General features: G+C 39.9%; 1 protein-coding gene across 6 annotated transcripts in view; it reads left to right on the top strand.

Annotated features, from left to right (window-relative positions):
• The window catches only part of si:dkey-247m21.3 (5-hydroxytryptamine receptor 4), a 44,084-nt gene extending 29,083 nt beyond the window's left edge, over positions 1–15,001 (top strand). For all 6 annotated transcript variants that reach the window (XM_037118161.1, XM_037118166.1, XM_037118165.1 and 3 more), the window contains one exon: positions 13,463–15,001. In XM_037118161.1, the coding sequence (XP_036974056.1) occupies positions 13,463–13,556 (94 nt within the window). In that variant the 3' untranslated portion in view covers positions 13,557–15,001. The remainder of the gene's footprint in view (positions 1–13,462) is intronic.
• The last annotated feature ends 6,758 nt before the right edge of the window (positions 15,002–21,759 follow it).

The raw sequence follows: 21,759 nt of genomic DNA, 5'->3' as shown, positions 1-21,759 counted from the left end.
GACAGCTGACTGTGGAATATTTAGGAGCGAGGAAATTTCACGCCTGGAGTTGTTGCACAGGTGGCATCCTATCACAGTACCACGCTGGAATTCACTGAGCTCCTGAGAGCAACCCATTCTCTCACAATTGTTTGTAGAAACAGTCTGCATGCCTAGGTGCTTGCTTTTATCCACCTGTGGCCATGGAAGTGATTGGAACACCTGATTTCAATCAGATTGATGGTTGAGTGAACACTTTTGGCAATATAGTGTACTGGAGACTCAAATGCAAGATTTTAGCATAGAGAAGTTGGTTGGTGGAATGCACCTTTAACATGCTCCTGTCAGTGATTGGAGACAGATGTTTTCAGTCTTTTGGGGCAAGTCCGAGTCTTTCAAGGCCAAGGTTCTTGTCCAAGCTTATACAAAACCTGCCTGTTGTTTTTGAAACTTGAACTTTTTTCCTTGGATGTCTCCTGGCAAATCAAGTCTTGAACACATAATGTCTCGTGAAAGTCAGGTCGCCTTCAGTCTCTTTTCTTTTTTAACTTAAAATTAGTCTTAGAGACTAAGACTAAGCTGCTTCTCATCTCGTGAAAATAGTGTCCCAAAATAGATCTGTCCATCTTGGTTTAGGATTCATGGTTTCATCCTCCAGGAATTGATGTGATTATAGGCTAGCTGATCATCCTCCGCTCTCATATTGTTTATCTTTCACATCATCAGGAGAGGAGTGTCTGACCTTTCTTGTCCCAAGATGCCGGAGCTGAGCACCGCCAAAATTATTTAAAAAAACAGGAACCTTGAGTATTATCACTCCTCCTCCTCCTCCTCCTCCTCCTCCTCAGATTGTGGTTGTCCGGGCTGCATCCCACTCTGCAGCTGTGAAGGTGTGTAAATGTATGAATGAGAAGCAGGTCACTGGTGAAAAAGTGCATGTTTTTTGCCCACAGACACAGTTTGGACAGACAGGCCAGAGAAGTGTAAACACTCCGGTCTGTGATTTATTATGAGACTTGTTTGATTTATTATTGTTTGATTGAAACCTAAAATCCGCCAGCTGCTCCTCTCTGATTCTCACTGTTACCTCTCTCTCTGTCTTATTATTACTCACAAGGTTTTTATCATCTGTTTCTTTACATATTTTTTGTTAAAAATTGGTGTGAAATATTTGTCTCGTTACTATTGTCACTCCTCTCTCTTCTTACTCCATCTCTCTTTCAAAGTTGATCTTTTAGGCTAACCTTTTTAAAAAATGGAAAAAAAAAAGAAAGAAATTTCTCTCGGAAGAAGAGTTTGAGCATTTATGCCTTAAATTTAGAAAAGAGGGGGAAGAAAGGCAGATTAATTATGTGCAATTAAATTGTCACCAGGATGTCCCTGACTTTCTCATCTGAGCTCTTAAAAAACAGATTCAAGTCTGTTGGCGTATTTTCAACTACAACAAAAGGATACAGGAAAAGAAAAGAAGGGGAAATAAAATATGAAAAAGTTGCATCTAAATAATAATAACTAAGCAGCAATGACTAGAGACTCGGGTTTAAGACATCAGCTGTGATTCTGAATGAAACTCATCTCTCCGTCCGTCTCTGTCTCTGCTCTCCTGTTACAGAAATATTGTTTCCATGGTGACAAATTGGACCATGAATGGGCCCACCTGGGCTAATCAGCTTTTTGAAATTTAATTAAGGAAATCTTTTTTCTGAGGGACAAAAGGCTTTGTTTTTTTGAAAAAAAATATTTTAGGTACTGATGACCTTCTGGGTGTTTAAATGACAACATACTACTCACTGTTCACACCTGGGCTCACCTAGCCCTAGGTAGCTTTAATTACATGCTTACCAGCTATAAATGGCAAGTGTAAATACGTAATGTTAATACAATCTAAATTTGGCGGCTGAATTCTATTAAGATGCTTGAGATCCAGGATTCTGGATGACCTGATGTAACCATTGTTAACATTATCAGTTACACTAGTGAGTTTCCTACTGTGAGAAGTGAAAATGTCTGCTTTGGGCAGCAGAAACAAGTTGTAAAGACCAACATGTTATTGCCTTTTAAGTTGATATGACAAACTCAGCGTCCGTCTGGTAGATGTATAGTTAAGCCATTGTTAATCAAAGATCTACCAGACGCCGAGCCTAAGTCCAAAATTCACTCTCCTATTTGTTTTGGGATCCACCTACACTTGAACGAAATATCTGGCTATTAGCTTTTAATTAGTGCTGAACACAGACAGTGTACCAAAGATTTATGGAGGTTCATGGCCAAAAGACCAAAACAATTAGCTTAAAGATGCTGAAATGCTCTGTAGAGTTAAAGTGAACTGCAGAGTCGGGTAATTGATCACATTTTTTTTTTAAAAAGAAGTGCTTTGTGCACTGGTTTAGAGTCTAAACACCACAAAACCCACTGTGCTTCCTAATTTCTCATTTAGATACATGGAGATGTAGAATAAAAACTTGAGCTGTCACTTATCATATATGCAAGGTAAAGTTACTCAAGAAATTCAGCATATTCCTAGAAGAAAAGGAGTCTAACAGTCAGTCATTCATTCAGGCATCCAACTTGCTGATTTGTCAGACTGTGATCAAAGTCCTTCAGACTTGTGGAAAAACAAATGCAAAATATCTGATAAGCAGAATGGCAAGAAATGTGTTGTGCACATTCATGCATTAGTGAAAAACAACTGAGAATTAGCACAAATAGGATACATGTCCGAGCTGATAAGCAAACAGGAACAACATGCACTGTGTCACGAGCAGATTACTTCTAATTGATTTCACAGAATATCAAAAGAAGATGATCCACAGCCAAACCGCCTCCAGGACTTCACCTCAGTTGACAGTTGGCCTGACAGATAGATGTAGCTGAAAACTCAACTGAACAGGAAGATAAGTTCTAACTAAATTCAGCACCTTGAAATATCACGATTAAACTTTGCTATCAGAATCCCTGCCAGGCTTCCGATTGGGCTTCTGACGACTTCCACCATCTCAGTTTTCCATTCTTCTGTGAGCAGACTTGCTCCCCTAATGTTATGTTTGCAAATTCTGCACTCTACAAGTTTTCAGCAGGTGCCACCAACAACACAAGGTGGATAGATACTGTATGTGATGGTGAATAAGAGCGTGATCACACCAGCAATGTATTGAAACAAGTCCAGTAATGTCAGCTTTGTTGTATTTTGGTGTGTTTGGTTTCATAAGATGTTTACGGCCTCATATTTTAGGACTTGTAAGCAGAAATCCCATGAATCATAAGCAGTTTATCTAATGGACAAAGTTTTGAAAACCTGGTTTTAACATTTTGGCAGCGAATGGATGAAACATATCTGATGATTCACTTTATTTCTGCTTAACTTTCCAAGCACTGGCACCTGCTGCCAATCACGTTAGCGTCAATCTTCTGCTGCCTGTTTTGAGTTACTTTCTGTAGTTGTGTGTGAATGATGTGTTTGTTTCTGTGTTTGTCTCGCTGTTGTTGCTTTTATTTTTGTAAACCTTCTGGGGAAGAAAGCTGGAGGAAACAGAATTACTGATTTTTCAAAGAGTTGCGGAGATGGTAGTAGGTGTGTGTGTGTATGTGTGTGTGCATATACAGTGAAAAACTATTTGGTCTTGTGTCAGGCTGCTGTATGTCGTCATACAGCAAATGTTCAACTTTACAGCAGAACATTAGAATTTCACTGGTGTTTACCTTCAGGTGATCTCACATACTTTACATTTCTCCGTCCGATCAAAAGAGAGAAAAATAACAGACTCTTGTCTGATACAGATATCATAACGGCTCAGTTTAAATCACACATAAATGCTGGCAGTCAGCAAGTGCGTTGTGCCGAGCTTATATTAAATTCGGGGATGAGGTTCAGGCATTCTTCGGATTTGTTTGTTCATTTGTTTTCAGCGCTCTGATCATGTGTTTTTACTTTAAACTCTGTCTGCAGAGCACACTTTTCCCCTCAAGGAAGAGTGAAGATGTACAGTAATTCAGGTCAATTCAGATCAGTTAAATTGTTTTCTAGGGGAACTGCTTGGACGTTGTGTTCTCGGTTAGAGCACCATTCGCCTCTCCCTACATGTCAAACATTTACTGTCCCTCGTAGATGATTCTTCATGACCTATGAACTGTCTGTGTTCGTGCATGTGCAAGTTTACTGTACGTTTTACGTAGGTTGTAAAATGTACAGGTAGCTACAGTTGGTTTGAAAGATTGATGGATTTACTCAGCAGAAAAAAAAATACAGACATAAGGACATATAGTGAGAAAAGGGCAGGAAGACAGAGTGTGGCTGGGACAGGTGGCAGAACTATCTCAGTAAACAAAGATGGATGTTTATGTCTGACGTACAGATTATGAACTGTGCTTTGCTCACATTGTGACACTGTGACACAATGGTACACCATTCCAACATAAGCACATTTTAGCCAATAGTCTCAAGTTAGTGTGTGTGTACTGTATTTATTCAGGTAAACTCAATGGTGTGTTTTATTAACAGCCAGCATTTCACAGAGCTTAGTTTAGCCTCAGCCCTCTGCTGTCGGTTTCGGAGCTGCTCCTCTCTGTTGTCATGCACTTTACTGAATTCAGTGAAGTCACTGAGGAGAGACAGAGCAATTCTTATTTGCTTTCTTGCTTCAGACTCTCTCATGCCTCCCTAGATTTTTTTTTTGTGTGCTCTAAGCCCTTCAGTGAACCAGACATTTAGAGAGTTTTCGTAAAAAAAAAAGTTTTTTTCTGATATGTGTTTCCTTAGCAACAGCAAGCAGGTAGGAGAAAATGATGGGCAGTTTTTCTTAACTCATGGGTTAGTCACTGAAGTGGATCACTCTTAGATTTCACTGTAATGTTGTTAAAAGATGAGACAGAAAAACATGTGACAGTGATAAATGATAGAAGGATATAGAAAAAGATGTCCATATACAGAGGACCATAAATGTCACGGAAATAGCAACTATACAAGAAAAATGTGTATGTATACAAATCATCGTATCAATCTATAAATAAAAAGTCTACAGTCTCATTGTTATAAGTAGTTCAAATTAAAATTCAAAAACAACAACAAAAAAAAAAAACAGAACACAGACACTTGTAGTCCTAGTGTTTAAATTGAAAACTCAGCCTAGCACAGCATCTTCAATGTAGATAACTTAAAGATAGATTAATGTTCCATTAGACTCTGTTTTTCACAGAGTATATTGGGATGTTTTCAGATGATGATTCACTGAATGTATCATATAATCAAACCTCATTTATTAAGTTATGACCGTTGGGAAAGTAGTCGCAGTATGTTTTCCACCTGTGGAAAAACTGGACAAGTGCAATTCATGTGGAAAAACTATGCTGCATGCCTGGAAATGTTAACAAGAGCACTCTGTTCCCCGTAGTAGTGACAGTGCTCTTCTTTTTAAACAGTTAGTACATGATCTAGCAGTATTCAGACATTTTTTTAGGAAGTATATGTTCTAAGAAACTTTGCAATGTAAAAATACTAGACCATACTATGAATGAAGAAGTTAACAAACACAACCTTTTATTTAGGAAACAACAGGTACTACATGATAAGTTCATTTAAAACCACAGGAACTTCCTCTTTTGATTCTTTATTTGTATGACAATAGGGACTGCATTCAACAGAATTCACATAACTAACTCTTTCATTGCTACAGTCGCTGACCTGCAGAAATTTGGACAGATTTTGATGCCATCAGAAATGAGTGGCAGGCACCCCGTCTGCCGAGAGCGTGGATGAATACCTGCAGTAATCTGTCAGTGCTGATGTTGGATTGGATGGATTTTGGCTGCACACAGCTTGTGACTCATGAGGTTTGGCCAAAAGATTGAACATAGATAGTATTTTTTCTCGCATGTGTTTTTTGTCTTGACTTGTGATCGGCCAGTGGTTCTGCAGTTCTTAGAGCTCAGTTCCAATGCTTCTGGTGCAGCCAGATAAAACTCTGGGCTAGGCTGCATGACAGTCACTTCGTTTTATTTTAATTGAGTTTTATTAGATAAAAACTATCAACACCCCGCGGGTATGGACTGATTGAGGAATTGGAAAAGCTATTGGAAAAGACTGACTGAAGCTGATGAAGCTCCATGGAAAATGCTATGGCTATGCACACACTCACAGACCATATAGATGTTTGGGCAAAAACAGAGAAACAAATGTGTAAACTGAAAAACTGCTGACCAGGTTTTTAGGTCGTTTCTTCTTCTTATTCTTCTAAGTTTAATCAAACCAGTTTAAGCTCTGCAATTAAAGTAAATTTTCTAACAAAAAAGACAACTAGCCACTGTGTCACTCTGGAAGACGTGTAAGGCCAGTCTGGGTTAAGTAATGCTGCTAAGTAATTATTAGCAACGAGATACAGATAGGTTTAAATATTGGCCAAGATTTCATCCAACAAAAAGGATACAATGAAAAATGACGTTGTTCATCTGGACGCACACGCAAACAGTGTCTAAAATGGAAGCAGCAACTCACTATCAGGTGATCCATCTGTGAGCAGGAAGTGAGATGGGATGGAGAGAGAACAGGACCAAAAGTCAGTCAGAGGAAATCATTTTCATTCTTCTCTAACCAAACAAGCTCTGTTTGGAGAAGGGAAGGATTTTTCTTTTTTTTTTCTTTGTCTTTTTTTTATGCTATATGATACGAATCAGCACTGACGCACAGCAGACGGGCAAAATTAGTGACTCATTCAAAGCAATACAGGTAATTGAAATATAAGAAAATGTAATAAATGAGGGAAGATATGCTAAAAGCCTATATCATAGTGGTTAAACATGTTTCAAGGTCTAAATATCACATTTGTTATGATAAATTATATATTGCCAACACAAAACCTCATCAAATTAATGAAAATCTAATTCAGTTGCAACCGTACTTGCCAGTACGATGCTAATAAAAATACCTAATTAGTGGAGACTGACTTATAAGAACTGTTTGGAGATGTGTCCAGTCATTGCATGAAAAATGTCCTTTGTTGTGTGTCTGCTGCTGTGTTATCCACAGCAGAGTCACAGGAAACCAAACATGAAATGCAGAGGGTGTTCTGTCCTAGAAACCCAGATCAGCATCAAAAAGAGGAGGCTTCAGGACACCCTTGTGGATTGATGCTAGAGCATGCAGTTTGTGGTTCAGTCGGTCAGAGTCAGAGTTTGTTTTCAAAGACGTGTTTGTGCACACAAATTTAATTTTAAAGGAATCTTCTGGCCATCTTGTCACTGTGCGGTCAGAATTGTTTTTATTTTCCAAAGAGCAAAGACACTTCAGTGAAGCATCTTGTGCTTGTCAGATCATATTTTCATGTTAGAAGATGACCCCTTCTCTGTCGCTCTCTGTCTTCAGTTTACTGAGCTGGTGGACTAAAATGTTCACACATAATAACACCAAAGTTATAAACTTGTATCAACTTCTTTAGACCTTTCTATCACAATTTATTTCAGTTAAGCCATAGATTTTGACTGATGTCCTGTCATGCTCTTGATTCTTTCATTCAATCGGATCTCAGGATGAGAGATGGGAAATCTCCAAATTTAGAATGACATGAGGTTTCGCAAAGAAATGCCTCTGAAATCAGGGGTTCTTGGATGAGAGAAGCATCCATCTTACGCTTTTACCATAAGGAGCAAAAGCAAAATTTAGCATGTTGGGAGGAATTTACATAGTTTATAGTGTAGAAAGAGGGAAAAGTAAAAATGTGGGTCTCTAAAAGGCTTTAATGTATTATTGATATGGTCTGATCTAACATGTCAAAACAAAAACAGATCTAGTTTAATATGCAGCAGGGTAGAGCTCTTAACCCTAACTAGATCCCAGAATACTTGGATTACACTTCTTAAGTTCATCTCTCCAGCACTGAAGCCTCACTGCTCCAGATTCCAGAGTATCAGAATTAATTCATGCTGCCAATTAGCTAGTGAATTTCCCTCTGGTGCTGGAACTGTCCAAGCAAGCTGATGGAGAAGGCAAAGGAGGCATAGGGGGAGAGCTATTGAAACAAGGGTGGCGGGGTCCACCTTTTCCACCAGGACATGAGACGGTTAAAAAACGGGCATTCATTTTACTGAATCAGTCAGTAAAAAAGCCTGCCTACCTTGTAATACAATCAGATGCTTTACTCTGCCTTTTCATCACACTGAGATCAGGGTTTCTGGCTTTGGACAGGTTCCAGGCTGCTAGCGGTAGCCATGTTGCTAACATGTATGCAACAGGAGGGAAATTCCATAGGGTGCATGCTTTAAGTACATTTATTAATTCATCAATTGAGTTAGAGTTGCAACTATTTTGACATGTACCAGTTTGTGACTAAAATTACAATACACAAGGTCTTTTTGCTTCAGTAAATGATCACGTTAACTTGACACAGTTTGTAATTAACGCATGTGAAACCCTCAGTATGGTCTCAGAGCTGGTTAGAAACTAAACAGAACCATCTCTTCCAGTAATATCTGCCAAACCTCATTCCAGTCAGTCAGGCGTAATATCACCACTACATCCATGGCCAGCCTGCTCCACTGCGATCCTGTGAGAAAACACAGCTTATCTGCTGTCCCCATCAGCGCTCCCTCCTAACAACTTCAGCTCCCAAAGCACGCAGATACGAGCAAAATTTGATTATTTAATGTCCCTGAAAGATATTAGCACAAAATTAAACGAATACAAACCTCTCCTCTATCTCGTGTCGATGTCTGTTAAGGTCACGTTATGGATCAGGTGTTGTTTTGTCATAAGTCACTTGTTGCACGGGACAGAAGGGAGAAGGGAACTGGGGATTTTGGCATTTGGAGAGGCAGACGAGGAAATATGAAAGGGTGCGTGGGGGATTACCTCTCATGGGGTCTGAAAGTGATAACCTGATTGTACCTGAGACGTTTTCTCTCACAAATGACATGCAAGCACAGAGATCAATTAGAAAAGTTGCTTGTACAGCGTATGTTTTAATTCTTGGCATAATGATTGATGAGATTTCAATTTACTGGAGCCTTGCATGAATCCTGCACAAGGACTGTGGCTTAGATACAGTTACAACAGCAGTTCAAGCAAAGACATTTTAGAATTAGGCATTCATGAGACCTTGGGGTGGGAAGCATCCTTTATTAAATTCCCATCAAACTTAAAGTGAGGGACTTGTCTCCAGTATTTTAAAGCGTGTCTCTTTAAAAATCATTCACTGTAAAAGAATGCAAAACCTTTGTTGTCTGTCAAATGTCCACATCTAATACCAAGAGCAGTCCATCAGAAAACAATCACCAGGCTGAAGCAGTAGAAACATTGGAGCCTACATACATAAACAACTGTGTAAACAATAAATAAAACAATAAATATTGTTTCAGAAACTTTGTCTGAAATGCCTGCTGCCAGTTAAATTCCCCTCTTTCCCCAAAAGAACAAATCCCTTTAAAAATCAGGAGTCAAGGAGGACTCCTTTCTCACGATCTTTTCCTGCACATCTAGCATTTTGATGCATGTTTTGATCGACTGGAATTCAGCCACAGATCAAACCAACTGACAGATAACAGCAAATCTGGCAGCATACAGGCACCAGATGCAGTTAGGAACAGCAAGAACGTGACCTGTACTGGGGCTGTTTTTAAACTGGCCTTTTATTTCTGAGAATTGCTTCTCAGACATGTGAGGTGTGAGGACTGAAGAAATTGTAACAGCTTAGTATTTGATGGCATGGAATGTGCAATTCAATGTAGAATTGAAGAAGATATTTGTATTTTATTTTATTTTCATTTATTTTAGCCATTTGCACAATCAGAACTAGAAAATTAAGCCTCTGACCAGTGTCATATCTTAAATGTCTCATATAATGCTTATTTTAAGGTTTATACTTTAATTTGAAAGGTTTCTATGCTTTACATACTCTCCATTGCTGCAGCACCTCTATGCACTCTCTGTCTTCATTAGAGCTGTTATTTTTAATCTAGCGATTATTTTTTCGATTAATGTAACGATACATTTTTCAGTTACCAATTATTTAACGTTACTTTTTATGCTATTTGTTGCTCCTCGGATTGATTGAATTCTTCTTCATCCATTTTAAACTATGGCGTCTACAGCGGTTGGCGACTAGTGTTCTGGTGTATTCCCTCCACCACTGGACTGGAGTGGGACAAGAGTTAATCCAGTAGCCTAGTTGTTTGCATATGCCTAAAAGAAATGGACGAACAGACTAATAGGTTGATTTTGTTCTGGTAAGTTTTGGGTTTTCAAAATAATCCCAAATGAATGGGCGTTCAATGGGGCTAGTGAAGGGTTGATCACTTACGGATATTGGCCTACCCCCTTGGTTGTTTAGGATAACCCAGCCCTTGTCTTCATGCTCTGTGTTTCTTCCCTTTCCAAGCGATCCCATCTTTCGACAGTTGAATGCTAGAAAAACTTGGGTTAGCATTAGCAGTAACTTGAAAGTGAACAGTAAAAAATGAGGTAGATGTCAGTGAGAGTAAGGCTGGATCATATGCTGCATCACGCACTTTGAAACAAATGGGTGAACGGGGGCAATCTGAATCCGATCTGAATCCCTGGGGTCCCTGTGGATGGTGGACCCTGCCACAGTGAAAACCCCAACATAAAGAAGACCATAAACTGTGTCAAAAATGGGTTTCATGTCTGAAATGTTCAATCCAAACTCTCGGTGTTTCTCAGCTGTGCAGTCATCACCCCTGCAGTTCAGTTCAGGATCAGTTGCTGTGTAATCAAGAATGGAAACGGAAACATATTTGAGATCCCCTTGAGAGAAATTGGTAAAATACCACAAGTTGGTTCTCGTCTTTCTCCTCCAGACCACACTGGAGGATTCACCATTTCCCCCACACATTTTTATTTTGATCAATACTGACAGCTGACGCAGCCTCACAAAAATGTTTCTCTTCCCTTAAACTAAACAAAATGATGAACACTTCCCAAAGTGCACATGTATTGCAAGAGAAATCCCTCTCACCTTGGCCTTTTTATTCCCCCCCTTCCAGCTGGACAGTGATGAAGCAGAAAGTGAGACAGATTAGAGGAGACACAGGAGGGAAGTCTCTGGTGGGAGTTAACCACTAAACTGTCTGTGGACACAGTGTTAGCCTGCGGTTCCTTCATGAAACTGATGTTAGAAGATTTGATTAAAGTTGTGGGAAACTTCCAACACACCCAGCCCCCCCTTCTCTTTTTAAATGTTCTGTTACGGGTGGGAAAAAATAGCCGCTTTTTCTATGACATGACCCAAATTTAAGCTGCACTGCTGCTGCCGCACTAAATGTCTGCAGTGAAAAAATTTAATGTGTATGTACTTGAAGTGTCATATATCATCTGATGTGTGTAGTCAAAACGTCTGCTTAGCCCTCGCAGATTAGATTTAAGGATAACATGTTCGTGTTTTGCTTACGAACGATACCATATATGTAGGTCCAGCAACGTGACCCGTATCTCAACTTAATGTGAATTCATTTAGGATGATAAGAAGTCTAAACATCTTTATCAGTGCTGTATAAGTCTATTTGGGCAGACTGTACGTCTGAATTTAAAAGTGAATCCGTCTTGAGTCGCTGGATGAAACTGAATCCAAAAACGCCCCCAGATGACGGGGAGAGCATTCACCTAACGATGCTTAATGAGTGATTAAATTCGATCTTCGTCCCTACAAAGACATGTATTTTTCTCATGATGTCAATCGGGGTTGGATCTCTAGGATGAGGAGGGTTTTTGGTTTTGTCTCATAAAGAGCGATAGTCGGGGAACAAAAAGGGATTTTGAAGGAGGGTCTATTAAAGGATTCCCGCTTCACAATCCAATTAAAATAAACTCAATAAACATCTAATCTTTCTCAAGGCAGTAAGGACAGCTGTTGCTGGCAGAGGTTTGCTGTTGGTATTTGTGGTCCCAAAGAGAGGCTGCCAATATTCAAGTTTCAGACTACTTAGTAACTCATGTTGAAGAATGCAGTACAAACCCTGGATTCAGTGGATGCTAGGGGGCACAACGTCCTCTGAACACACTGACTGACGCAGTTTACCACAAACGTGACCCTCAGAGTCGCATACAGACATTGTGTACACTAAGCTAAAGCTACAGCTAATGCTTTATGTTTTGTAGTATGATGTTTGTATGATTAAGATGTTCATTTTTACCTTGCATTGGAAAAGTTGCTGCTATTGCAATTTCCCCCCAAACAATATTAGCCAGTTTTGTGTGAGCATCAATGTAGGGTTAATTTTTTTCTTTTTTTTCTTTTTTTTTCTGTAATCCGGATGCCTGTTCCCTTGGATTTCCTCCTCAGTGCTTCAGGCTGCTGTTGTCTTACACTGATCCCTCCCCTGGTGGCTATTCTCATCCACGACTGTGTGACAGACAGACAGAGACGGAGAGCGAGCCGTGTTTAGACAGTAAACACACTGGCTGTACAGAAAACACACAAAACAGAGGAGCAGAACTTAGAGAACATTTGTGTTTATATTTCCCCCGTCACCTCCTCAACTCTGGACATGCCTCCATGTGGGACTGTGTGTGTGCGTGTGTGTGTGTGTGCGGTCATTGTAGTAAATGGTCTGATAACAGATAATCCTGGGGACTTACCACCCGGACTTCCGTTCAGGTGCGTGTTTGCTTGTGTGCGTGTTTTGTAGTAGTGACGTGCTCATGAGGTCCTGCAGTCTGTACACAGGAGGATTAAAGATTTTTTATTTGTCCCAGGATGAAACATAAATTCAACTTTATTTACAATTTAACGGGAGACACATCGGTGGAACTACTCTTTGTTCTCTCAGCAAAGCCACCAACTTTGTCCAGTACAAACACATACAGGACAAATATTTGAAGTTGCTGCATTTCTTTGTCATACCTGTGTGTTTGCAGTTCTTGGAAACATTTAAAATGTCATGGCTGTAAAGCCACCATAAAGTCATGGTCAAACATCCACTTGGGTTATAAACAACTACATTTTGCTTCTGTTTTCTCTGGTTCAGTCTGGTTGGTTATAAACAGACCAGTGAAAACATACAGTAGATCACTAAATATTTTCCTTCTTGCCATGGTAACTATGTGGATATTTTTAAAATGATACTTACTAAATAAACTGTCACTGCAAAAACAAATGCTAAAATGTCCTTTGGCCATTTTAAACTCCAACTATCTGCTTCTAAGCTCCCTCTTCTTCCGCTGTCTTTGGTGAGGACTTTGCTGCCTGCTTTGAGAAGAATGTGGACATTGGTTCCCAGTCGCTCTTTATTCATTTCCCATGCCTCCCTCTTCTTGTATTCCCACTGACTCTGCCACAGAAACTCTTCTCTGCCAGCAGAACTATCATACAACTGTGTCTTCCTTGACATCAACCTCAACCTCGCAACATTTTCCAACCAAAACAAACGTATTAAATCTTTTTTTGATTGTTTTGGACAGATTTGAGATTATTTTTCAGGGGGGCACTTTTGCCTTTAAGGCTTGATTTAAGTTGACTAAATACGTCTCCGTCTCTTTTGTCAGATTGTCCTTCCTGCCAAACCGGAGCTACAGCGACAACGGGCGGACGATACTGGCCAACGAGCAGGAGTCCCAGGACTCTCTCGGACCCCTATGAGGATGTCTTCACAGAGCTGTGTGGGGGACCTTTGAGATGGTCCTCGTTCTCAACAGCCACTGTAAACTGATCTGACCTGTTAATGAGGATTACCTGGATATTCAGCTATGATCCAGCATCATCCTTGACTTTGCTACATGTGTGATGATGCTGTCTGGGGTAATCCAAAGGTTAGAGGCATCAGACAAGTGCTGAAAGGCAAATCGGACTCCCAGTGACTCTGAATGAGAAAGGGAATGATGCGTAATAGTACTGAATTAACCTAATAGTTATACAAGACTTGTGCCAATGTTTCCAGGTCTGGACTTTGCCACAAATCTCCCAAAACAAGAGCAGACTACAAGGCAAAAATGCTGGACAAAGCAAGAGGCCTCTTCTGCTTTTTTGCGGCACGTTGTGAAGGAGAAACGTCATTACAGAGTTAACTGCCAGCTGGTGACACAGGTGACCGCAGGTCTTATTAGATTCAAGTTCAGTTTATTGTACAGAAGTTTGGATTCTTGCCTTTTACAAGCATCGATGGAACACTGAAACTGTTGGATGTCAAAAGTAGACTGTTTTTTATTAAAATGGTTTAGCTCATGTTTGTGTTTCCCTTCGAAACACCAGTTTCTGAGTCTGAGGATGTGAAATTAGAAGACTGTAAAGTTTGTGATGAATTACAGCGTCATAAAAACCCTCCTATCATTGTGATGAAACACTTCCCTAAACCTGTCATGGCACATAACATATTGTTGCACTTACCTCGTGACATCTGTCGCATCTCTGACGACACACAACCGTGAGTGGTTCTGTGGTGCGGCTCTATATCACCGCAGCATGGTGGAAAATGTAATGAGCAGTGCTAAAATCGCACTGCCACACGTGTATCTGGAAAAGTTGAGAACAGCTTTCTGGTGTGGGCAGAATTCCTTAAAATGCAGATAATGTGTCGTGTAAGAAAAGAAAATGCTCCCGCTATGAAAGAATTAGACAACTTGACACAGATAGAAAGAGGTTTGCTTTTTAATGATAGCAGGCTGTAATTCATAAGAAATGTGAGAGTTTACACAAATCCTGATCCTGAAGTGATTACATCTATTACAATTGATGAATATTTCAAAATAATTGAATATAACAGACAAATTACAAATGAAAAAATACAGGAACATTTTTTTCAGTGTCCAGTTGATGCTGCTGCGACTAAACCGCCAACTCATGATCTGCATTTGGAAATGCTCATTTCACAGTTTTCTTTAAAGATTGTTACAAAATAAACATTTATGCACTGACGCACATGTTTCTTAGAACAAGTAAAAAAAAAAAAGAATGTGTTCTCTCCTCGGTGAACTTGAAAAATACAAAATCAAAGCATATTGATGAACTGTTTTAAAACTCTTTAGGCTGAGGTGGATATTGAAGGTCTGATGTCACTCAAATAAAGAACACAAGGCTTGTCTGCGTTAGTTGATGGTCGTGTTTTTAAAGCTGCAGTAAGTGTTTTCTGACAACTAAAGGGCAGAAAAATCCAATATTCGCTCAACTTTGAGCTCTAATTTCTTACCAGCCACTCAGTTGTGCGCTCTGCTGTTTTGTTCTGTGCTATTTGCTTTACTTGCAACAGCTTCCTAGCCAGGTGAGCCGGGGCATGGAAAAAACAAAATATGGGAAAATGTGGCTAATAACAGCTAAAATCAGTACAGAGCTGCAGGGCTGGCTGTGATTCTCAGTGGGTTTGGCAGCATTAGCAACATTTGATTCAAAGGTAGATTGAAGAATGTCTTTATAGCACAGTCTCCTCTCTCCTCTGATGTTTGCCGCTCAGTTTACATATCTGAACTCCGTCTGTCTCACTCTCTCTGCCAGACACATCACATATAGGAGACTGACACGCCGAGGTGTGAAATTAGCTCAGACGCCTACAGTCATCACTGAGATCTGCCTTTTCCATTTTGAATTCCCTCTGCGTCTCAGGCTTATAAAGCAACAGTCAACTCATCATTGTTCCGTTTTTAATTCCCCATAGCACAACTTCAGCGTCCGGCCTCAGAGATGACAGGCTCGATGAACGTCTTGTTACAATGTGACAACCTTTTAACAGTGCGCTGCTCCCTGTACTTCATCGTTTATGTGTGTGATGGAGATGATAAATAAACTTGAGATAGACTGATTCACTTCTGAGGTTTTTCGTTTCTTACCTGCAGCATACGAGGGAGAGCCAAGATGGCAAAAACAGTTTGGATCTGTCAGATGTACCAAGTGTTTTGAACCGTGTGAATTTCTCCGTGTTGGTTCAGAGTCGGTAGAGTCGTGTTGTTCCGGCTCATCAAACCTGCATGAATCTATCTACTAAATTATGTATTGGCCGGTTGCCGGGCACGACAAGAACAACAATGGCAACGACATGTTGTAAACTGTGCATTTGCATCGCATTGTGTGGCTTAGCAGTTAGCAAACAGTGGCTTGTTCACACATTCAGCACCCACAGAACAACATTATCATTCAGTCATGTTCCTGGACACCGCACGGATGGGAGTCTTAATAGTCATTATTCTTTTGAATCTGTTTTGGTCTCCACAAACTCCAGAGGGAAAGATCACTATGTTCATGAGCAACGCCGCAAATACTAAAATTGACTGGTATGGATTCGATATGTTGACACAATTCTGGCTTAATTTTTTTCACCTGGTAGAAATGGGGAGAAGAATGGGTTATTTTACTCCATTAACCCAACAGTCATGTAGAAATTGACAACTACAGTATGCATCATATTAAGACCCCTAAAATGAACTACATGATCACCCTGGGGGTAAACTCTATATCAAGAACCACCATCAGATGCGGTGAATGCTCTTTAACTGACACTTTAAAGCCGTTTTTCGCCATTTTAGGTGGGTAACTATTTCAGTCTTCACACATCCTCTGGTGATGATTTACACATTCTCACCTGAGCTCTGATTCGCCCCTGCCGGTACAACAATATGAGCACAAGGCGGCGGTTGATTTTATCCCACGTTGGCCTGTCACACATTTGAACAAACCTTTATTACTGTTGGCCTGTGGCAGGCAGCGATTAAACACAAAGCCCCTCGTCAGGAAGCCCATTCGGTAGCGGCAAACGTGATTATCCCCAATCATTCCCTCCGTTTGCTGCGAACAATCTCGGAGCTGATTTGCTGGGCCATTAACCAATCAGGAAAACTCCAGAGGAGGAATTCATTATTCCGTGAGCCCTCTCGAAACTCCCCGACTCCAACGCAATCTCTGCGGGCTTACACACCGTCTCGAGCAAGAAGATCTCAAGGCTTTGACTCAAAGCACAGCAGTGCCGCAGCTGGACCTGGGTTTTTCTGAAAGCACCTCGGCTCCAAGAGGAACACAAAATTATTTTTAACCCCGTAAGACAAAGATCCAGTATTTTATCCTTCTATGGGCTGCCACAAATTAGTCATGCAACGTTTTTATTCCTGTGTGAATCCGAACTAATCGGCTCTTCTAACAGAAACGTCCACCGAAAAAAACAATTTGCTCTAGGGTTTAAAATGTGATTTTCTAATAAAGCCTTTGAGGGGATTTATTACTTATCTCCTTCCATGTGGAGGTAAGAGGTCAGCCTAGACATCAAAGCAGTAAACCTGGGCCCGGCCGTTCAGGAGGATTCCCAGAGAAAAGCTCAGGGAAGCAGATGTGAGCTGCTGCTTTTTCATCGGAGGTGGGAAAGTTATCCAGACGTACATTTGCGAAGCCAAACAGTCTTTGTTTTTGTAAAACTGAAAAATACTGTTTGCAAACACCTCCGGTGAAGCATAAATCTGACCTATGTGTTGCTGTCCAACTAAGTTTCCTGGCTCGACGTCTTCTTCTTTGCCTCATCAAGGTGAGCCAGGTCATAATTCTGCCGTCAGAGGCCAGATGGTGGAAAACACCTGCTGCTTTACTTGACAGCAGGTGATACCAGCCTCTAGACAGCCTAATACGTGGACGGAGCATTCTTTCCAAAGTCCAGCAGGGGGCGACTCCACTGGTTTCAAAACTTACAGCTCTATGAGAGGTTATGAGAAAATGACATCAGTTAACAGTTTCCTAATGAGTTCATGATCTCAGTCACCAGTTTCAAGTCTTCCTCAATGAAACATTATGTTCATTTTGCAAACTTTAGTCCCATTTGGAGTGAAATACATGACAAAGCAGAGTCTGCTTTAGGGCAAGGAGCATTTCCCCAAAACCAGACCAGCAACACTAAGGGCATGTTTTATAAAGAAAGGCCTGTAGAGGTAAGTGTTTGATCTGGGCTATAGGTTGCCTGCCTTGTAAGAGGCTCTTTATATTTATTCTACGGAGATCCAGTGAAAAATATCTTTAAAGTTAATTTGAATGTTTACAAAAAAAAAAAAAGAAACAAACCAACAAATAGTAATATCAATGAGAACACCAAAACTCTGACTAGCTACATCACATGGCAACTTATGAGAAGAGCCTTTATGGTTGGTTAATTTATTTAAAGGGTAACTCCACCAGTTTTACATATAAAGTGTGTGTTTACAGGTCTTGTACTACTGCACTGGGGAATAAAGTAGTATAAAGCCTCTTGGGGCTCCAAAGGAAGCTGCATGTAAAATATCAATATAAATCTCATCATTCAGTTTCAAGTTGCATTGTGGGTAATGCAAGGCACAAGATTTTGGTCTAGCATTTGAATCTTATGACCATATTGGACCATTGTGCCTACACTACCCACAATGCAGCTTGTCCACTGAATGAAATCACTGGAGGCGATTTATCAGATTACATACAAAAGCCACAAAAGACTTTTTCCACATATGCAGTAGTGCCTCTTACTCCTGCCTGTAAACCCACTTTAAGGTGTAAAATGGGTGGAGTTACCCTTTAATAAATAACACTAGGTAGGCAGTTATAGTGGACAAAACCAATCCAATCCATCCATGGAACGACAAACATGGACACACCCTGATTGCAAATGCTGCATAAGCACCTCAACAGTCAGAAACTTAGACTATTAAATGCTTTTACAAAAGACAAACAACTGTATGTTCTGATCAAGAAGAAGAAGGAGAAGACGAAAAAGAAGAATCTTTATTTCATCACGTCACACAAAGTACATCATAGTGAAACTGTGAGCATCAGCTGCTGTGTGTCGGTTCCGACACCCTTGCTGCATCTCTCATTACAACCACCAGATGCTGCTCCAACACAAGCGTCTACACTCAGCTCATGCAGTCAAACGCCCATCTCACCTTTTGACATGTGCTTGCTGGAAAAGCACAGGTGTGAACGCTTAGAGATTAAATGATTCACCTGCAGCTTCATAATACAGAGCAATGTACTGAATGCACATAGGTACACGTAACATTGGCAAACTTTGCTGTCATCTGTCATTTCAGTGTTCCAAAGACAGGTGCAAACAATGAGCGGTTCAGTCAAGTGAGCAGAGAGGAGGAGAAGAGGAAGCTCTCCAACAGCACACACTCGTTAACAATGGAGGGGAAAAGAACCTGTTTTAGGTTATACAGTAGGAGGGTTGAATTAGAGAAACAAACCTGAAAGCACCTTTCATAGGATTTAGACTAGTTTTGCCTATAAAAACAAATAACAGCTGTTTAGCTGATATTATCATGCTTAAAGGTTCAACATGTACGAAATTTATTTGAAAACATAAAAAAAATCCTCAAATTATCAAGAGAATGTGAACCAGTAACAGTTTTGATGTTGTGACAACTACGTATTGTGTTGCAGAGATACGCTGAAGTTAGCATGCTAACCATCTAGCCTTGGATCATCACATTGCTGTGCACCAACTCTCCCCTGGTGCTGCAAACTGCCTGCTCCAAGCTGCACGGCTAACCAAGCTAACTAGCTAACGGCAGCTCTAGTAAGCAGGCCTCAGTAGTTACTCTGGTGACGTGCCACCCGCCATTTGTTTGGAGTATGAATTCGACTGGCGACCATATCGCACCTTTGATTAGCAAGCGACACATGTTACTATTTTTCATGCTGCCTGTAACTTTCTTACAAAACAAGCAGCTGTAAACAAAGGGAGCTCACAGCAATGCATGCAGTGGCTTGAAATGACCATGAAAAGGTAAATAAACAATATTAGTTGCGTTTTTGTTTGGGGGCTACCATGAGCTGGTTAGCTCAGGCTAAGCTATGCTTGGTATCAATGCAGAGGGTTAGCATCTCTAGCTTCAGGGGAGACCAATCAAGAGCATTTAGACACCAGGTGCCGTTAATGATCCTGTTACATGCCGACTGTTGTGTTATGTGATGTTATATTATATGAAAATATGATGTGAATTGTGACTACACTATTAAAGTTGGTGACAAAACATGTTATTTTTTAATCAAATACACTTGGACTGTTGTTTTGGTACTGTTAAGGACTTTTGACCATAACAGTGTTTTATTAACTTTATACAGGCAGTTTAAATATGTCACAATATTTTCCTTTATATTTCCCTTTGGCCACCACTTGTATAAAAGTCTAGTTCAGCCCCTGTGAAATATCCACAGGAGATGTACTTTTTAAATTCCAATGTGTATTTGGTTGCAGTTGTGAATCTCATTTACAGCTTTTTATCAGAAAAATATCGAATGTCATGATGCTCCTGATTAATTACTGATATTATTGTGATGATTTTTTTTCTTTGTTTAATATTAACACTATTATTAGTCAGTCATGTTCGTCAATCAATTAATCAATCAATCAGTCAGTCAATGCATCAATCAATCATTAATCATCACAACACCAATCAGATTTTAAACCAAATACAAAAAAACCCCCCTCAAACTTGAATCTTTTCTCTAAATAGTGTGGATATCATACAGCTAATGCACTTATGACTCTGTACCATTTATGCTTCACATCTACGAAGGAACCACATATTTGAATTAACTGTCACATCTGAGATGGAGAAACTGTTGCAGTATTTTAATTAGTTAGCTAAATACCAAAAATGTTCCTATAAAAGATAATAAGTCTCATATCACAACACAAATTTAGCAATATTACAAAAAGGTTAGCAAATACAGAGCGAATCGTTTAAAAACACTAGTAAAAATAACTACCAAAAATATTAGACAGATATAAGTAGTCACCACACGTCTTGAAAGATGTGCATTACAGAAAGGCAGACGGAGGCAGAATACAGGCCTTTCACAAGGCATGGATCGAGAGGACCCTCTTTAAATACATCATTCTGAAGAAAGATTTAAAGTGGTTTCATCATGATGAGTAATTGTTTTAATCTATTGAAAATTTGACTGCAAATATATCTATAGAGGTGACTACATCCCCTGTAGTTCAACTGCCAGCAACTCGCACAGTAGGTTAGCAGTTAACCAAACTTTAGCCAAGGATAACGTGACATTAGCCTTAAGCTACGTAGCACTAGATTAGATTAATGTGGGGAAACCAGGTCATAGTTCGTTTTTGAGTAGGGGTTTTTAGGGACTTTAAATCAACTCAAGAATGCTATACTAGAGCTCAAGATAAATTGTAATGAATGCTCAGAGATTAACGCAATGTCACGTTATCCTTGGCTAAAGTTTGGTTAACTGCTAACCTACTGTGCGAGTTGCTGGCAGTTGAACTACAGGGGATGTAGTCACCTCTATAGATATATTTGCAGTCAAATTTTCAATAGATTAAAACAATTACTCATCATGATGAAACCACTTTAAATCTTTCTTCAGAATGATGAGTAATTGTTTTAATCTATTGAAAATTTGACTGCAAATATATCTATAGAGGTGACTACATCCCCTGTAGTTCAACTGCCAGCAACTCGCACAGTAGGTTAGCAGTTAACCAAACTTTAGCCAAGGATAACGTGACATTAGCCTTAAGCTACGTAGCACTAGATTAGATTAATGTGGGGAAACCAGGTCATAGTTCGTTTTTGAGTAGGGGTTTTTAGGGACTTTAAATCAACTCAAGAATGCTATACTAGAGCTCAAGATAAATTGTAATGAATGCTCAGAGATTAACGCAATGTCAACGTAGCTTGTTCACTATTGTGAACGTCCAAATTATAGTTACTTAGCGCTGACTAGCCTACATGATCCATTTAATTTTATAGTAGCTAGGCAGGTAGTTGATTTTAAACTAAGCTACCACACGAGAATGGGGACAAATAGTCTAAAATTCTGCCTAACACAATCTTGAGGTGTAACCAGGCTGTCTAATTTTGTACAGGGACAGATA

Source organism: Acanthopagrus latus, chromosome 12, assembly GCF_904848185.1.
Source record: "Acanthopagrus latus isolate v.2019 chromosome 12, fAcaLat1.1, whole genome shotgun sequence".
Taxonomy (NCBI): Eukaryota; Metazoa; Chordata; class Actinopteri; order Spariformes; family Sparidae; genus Acanthopagrus; species Acanthopagrus latus.
Note: the sequence above shows the minus strand (reverse complement) of the source record. Positions and strands in the feature narration are given on the sequence as shown.